This window comes from Entelurus aequoreus, linkage group LG20 (genome assembly GCF_033978785.1).
Source record: "Entelurus aequoreus isolate RoL-2023_Sb linkage group LG20, RoL_Eaeq_v1.1, whole genome shotgun sequence".
Classification (NCBI taxonomy): Eukaryota; Metazoa; Chordata; class Actinopteri; order Syngnathiformes; family Syngnathidae; genus Entelurus; species Entelurus aequoreus.
This window is the reverse complement of record NC_084750.1, coordinates 33,156,963-33,161,962: the sequence shown is the minus strand read 5'-3', so window position 1 is coordinate 33,161,962 and position 5,000 is coordinate 33,156,963. Positions and strand designations below refer to the sequence as shown.

Here is a 5,000-nt window from a genome sequence, read left to right as displayed (position 1 = left end):
ATGTAGCGACAAACTGTATTTAGTGACAGTGGTTTTCTGAAGTGTTCCTGAGCCCATGTGGTGATATCCTTTAGAGATTGATGTCGGTTTTTGATACAGTGCCGTCTGAGGGATCGAAGGTCACGGTCATTCAATGTTGGTTTCCGGCCATGCCGCTTACGTGGAGTGATTTCTCCACATTCTCTGAACCTTTTGATGATATTATGGACCGTAGATGTTGAAATCCCTAAATTTCTTGCAATTGCACTTTGAGAAACGTTGTTCTTAAACTGTTTGACTATTTGCTCATGCAGTTGTGGACAAAGGGGTGTACCTCGCCCCATCCTTTCTTGTGAAAGACTGAGCATTTTTTGGGAAGCTGTTCTTATACCCAATCATGGCACCCACCTGTTCCCAATTAGCCTGCACACCTGTGGTATGTTCCAAATAAGTGTTTGATGAGCAGTCCTCAACTTTATCAGTATTTATTGCCACCTTTCCCAACTTCTTTGTCACGTGTTGCTGGCATCAAATTCTAAAGTTAATGATTATTTGCAAAAAAAATTTTTAAATCAGTTTGAACATCAAATATGTTTTCTTTGTAGCATATTCAACTGAATATGGGTTGAAAATTATTTGCAAGTCATTGTATTTCGTTTATATTTACATCTAACACAATTTCCCAACTCATATGGAAACGGGGTTTGTACATACACACACATATATGTGTGCATATATATATATATACATACATACATACATACACACACACACACACATATTTGTGCATACATATATATATATATATAGGTAACATAAGCTAGTTGGTGGTGTTATTGTTATATTTGTTGGTACAAAAAAAATGACTTGATTCCTCACCCGCGTGAGCTCAGACTCGGAGACTGAGCGATGTGGCGGAAGACGGCCATGGAATATGGTGGGGCTGATGTCGGGGTAACTTGGACTGTCGTCATCAAGCAGCACTGGCAGGCCATCGACCGACTCCTCCTCTTCATCAAGCTGCGATTCCACGTCGTCAGGGCACATCTGGTGTTCGATGCCATTTTGGCTCAGGGTGCAGTGAACAGCTGCGTGGGTCAGACAGAAAACACGGATGAATGACTGGGGAGAGCGGAAAAGATGATTATAAACTTCATAGTGTCAAAACAGTCAAATGCACAGAACAGTGCATGTGATATTAGGAGGAAATGTTTACCTTCATCAATTCAATGTCTTTCAATGCAGTCACAACAATTATTAGCATATCTGACTATTACCATTTGTGTGCCACTTGTTACCTAATTGTTAGTTTCACAGGATCCTGGCAGCCATCTTCTATTATGTCTAATAATTACATCTCTGTCAGCCTTCTCTGGTTTCATTTAATCACATTTCATTGAATGGTCTGCCCTACCGTGAGTGCCAATCACATTTTAATAGGCGCCTGTGCTCTAGCTACATGTTTTCTTGATCAACCTGAGTCAATATTTAATCTGCCTGTTTTTGCTCAAGGTTTGTCTGAGCATCATTCAGATGACTGATTCTTTGTTGTCATCATTTGTTGTGGATGTTCCATTGTGTCTGCTGTTCTCGTGATATAATATATAAAAAGCTGCTTGAATTGATTGATAATCTAAATAAACTAAAAACCACCATAAAACATACAGTGTATGTCAATTACTCGACAGTATCAATCAAAAATGACGCAGTCTTTAAAAAAGGCCAAATTCACTATATTTTGTAAAGCTATTTTAATTAACACCACTAGATGGCAACACACACCATTAAATGGCAAAGTCTTAACAGCTGGGGTGTCCAAACTATTTGACTCAGGGGCTTCATCTGGCTAAAAAAAAATTGGCCAGGGGCCAAAAGCCATCTGCATGTAAAGTAACAATATATATACACATAAATAGCCAATATATAAACATATCATATTATTATATTATCTACATATCCATATATACTGTATATGTACATATATATAGATTGATATACATATATACACACACACATATATATATATATATATATATATATATATATATATATATATATATATATATATATATATATATATATATATATATATATATATATATATATATATATATATATATATATAGTTGTGTATAGCAGGCACCTGGTTCAAGCATAGAAACTTTCAATGAGTGGATGGGTAAACTATTTTCCTCTGTGAACCATAAAACCATATTTATCTGTGGTGATTTTAACATTGATTTGTTAAATTCAACCAAGCAAACACATGTTGATGACTTCATTGACACAATGTACAGCTTGTCTCTATATCCAACCATAACCAAACCAAGCAGAATAACAACACATAGTGCCACAATCATCGACAACATTTTTACTAACATCATGGGAAATCAAATCACCAGTGGCCTATTTATATGTGATATCACTGACCATTTACCTGTTTTTACTTTGTATGACTGTCATCTCAAGAAAACCAAAGACACTATGGCAAAAATCTCTAAAGCAGGGGTGTCAAACTCAAATACAGAGTGGGCCAAAATTTAAAACTTAACAAAGCCGCGGGCCAAGGTTGAACAACAGGGTTTCCCACACATTCATTTATTTGTGGCGGCCCGCCATGAAAGAATTACGTCCGCCACAAATAAAATAAAATAAAATAAATAAATAAAAAATTTTAAATAAATAAAAAAATTATTTATTTTTTTTCCTCTCCAGCTTCTCAGGCAAATCATATAGTTGATGTAGATGCCCATATCGGCTGTTCAGATTTACTTTACAAAAGAGAAGTGTAGGATACTTTTCTTGTTGCCTTATTTGTATTTGACTTTATTAAATGTATTTATATTAGAAACACAACATGTGTATATAACAAAGGGTGCAAAGTCTGCAGGCAGTAGGAAACACATGGTTAAGTGTAGGGAGTAAAACTGATGGCAGTCTAAAGTTCAAGATTTTTGGAGCTCTTTGTTCAGTGGATCAGATGTTTGATGAAGCTCTGTGTCTATCTACCACCACTACTGTTTTCTGTTTATTTGTTACTGACTGTAGCAGGACACCTCTGCCTCTGTTTCACTTTATGTTACTGGTAAATAATATGGTTGTAGTAGTAGGCTAAAGTTAAATTATTTAGTATGTACTAATTAAAGGGGCAGAGCTTTGAGACATTTTAGCTTTTATATTTTATAAGATATATTTTTTGTAAGAACCACAATTAATAAATATATTTCAGTGAATAACTTATTGTTCAAATCTGTATATAAATATGTACATAAAGTGTTGTAAATATATTGTAAAATGGATAGATGGATGGACGTTTAAAACAAAACTGTTATTATTGATTAGTAAGTATAAATTTTTTGAGCATTTTTAGAGAAAATCAAATCATTGTAGTAAATTATGCAAATTACTCGATGATGCCATGTGACCACGCCCATAGCCACAACCCCACCGCCACAGGTATCTTGGCAGTTTATGGAAAACACTGAACAAATTAACCATTTTGATAGGGACCCAAACAAGTTTTGCATTAAATATTGAACAAGCAAGGCTTATATAACTTTATAGTGACATGCAAAATCGAGTTTCAAATAATAATAATAATAATTAAAAAATATCAATGGCATATCAAATACAATTTAAATAAAAATAGAATGCCTCTTTTCTATTTGCAGCCTTCTGAGGTAAATATCAACATTAACTTTTTCCACAGGCTAATAAATTTTAAAATAAAATAATGAATAAACCAACCATTCAGGACTTTAAACTGCTCAGTTTGCAACACACTGATCTAATCTGATGAGCCCAAGCCAGATACCAGCCATCTTTTCTTGGATGCTAGTTAATTAATGTCGGGGCTCAAGTTTTAAGCTGAGGAATCCCTCATTATCGAACAAAGGTGTTCATCAGTCATTATATCCGTATTCCACAGTCTTGAGGGCGTGCCTTACAGGCACTGCTTTTAACGTCCTCTACGAGCTGACGTCACGTCCGCTTTTCATCCCTTCTAACAACGTGCCCGCCTAGTCACAAGATATGAGCGGATCCTGCATGCACACACACACGCAAATGCAAAGCATACTTCATCAACAGCGATACAGTTTACACAGAGTGGCCGTGTAAGCAACTTTAACATTGTTAGAAATATGCGCCACACTGTGAATCCACACCAAACAAGAATGACAAACACATTTTGGGAGAACATCCACACAGTAACACAACATAAACACAATCTGTTGTGTTTATGTTGTGTTACTGTTACTAACCAGAACCCTTTGCAGAACTAACTCTTCAGGTGTTGTGCCGGATAATGCACCCTCTGACGGGAGTGTTATATCAACTAAAGCCCACACTTAAAGTTTCCACTTGCAAGATTGAATCTATTTAAAAAAGTTATTTAATAAGAAGGCAAAAGTGCAAAAACAATAATGTTCGTGTTGGAGGAGTTGTGAATGAATGAAATATGAAATCCGTGCTGCAGTCGCTGCTGGGCCACAACATTAGGTACACCTGCAGACTGCAGCACATATTTCATATTTCATTCATTCACAACTCCTCCTGTGCTGTTTGGCGTAATGTAAGCGGGATACTTTGTGACATTTGCGCAGAAATGGCTTTCTTCTGGCGACTCTGCCATGCAGCCCATTTTTCTTCAAGTGCCTCCTTATTGTGCATCTTGAAACAGCCACACCACAATTTTTCAGATAGTCCTGTATTTCAGCTGAAGTTATTTGTGGATTTTTCTTTGCATCTCGAACAATTTTCCTGGCGGTTGTAGCTGAAATCTTTGCTGGTCTACCTGAATCCCTCATTTTCCTCTTCTTAATCAGCGTTTGAAAAACTGCTGATTGGCATTCTCAATTCCTTGGATATCTTTTTATACCCCATTCCTGTTTTATGCAGTTCAATTACCTTTTCTCGCAGATCCTTTGACAATTATTTTGCCTTCCCCATGACTCAGAATCCAGAAACATCTGTGCAGCACTGGATGAAAGATGCAATGGTCTGTCAGAAGCCCAGAAACT

The 5,000-nt window shown here is 36.3% G+C and overlaps 1 protein-coding gene across 2 annotated transcripts in view; it reads right to left on the bottom strand.

Annotated features, from left to right (window-relative positions):
* The window catches only part of samd12 (sterile alpha motif domain containing 12), a 406,289-nt gene that overhangs the window by 312,641 nt on the left and 88,648 nt on the right, over positions 1-5,000 (bottom strand). For both annotated transcript variants that reach the window (XM_062029978.1, XM_062029977.1), the window contains one exon: positions 859-1,067. In XM_062029978.1, coding sequence (XP_061885962.1) covers positions 859-1,067 — 209 coding nt within the window. The remainder of the gene's footprint in view (positions 1-858; positions 1,068-5,000) is intronic.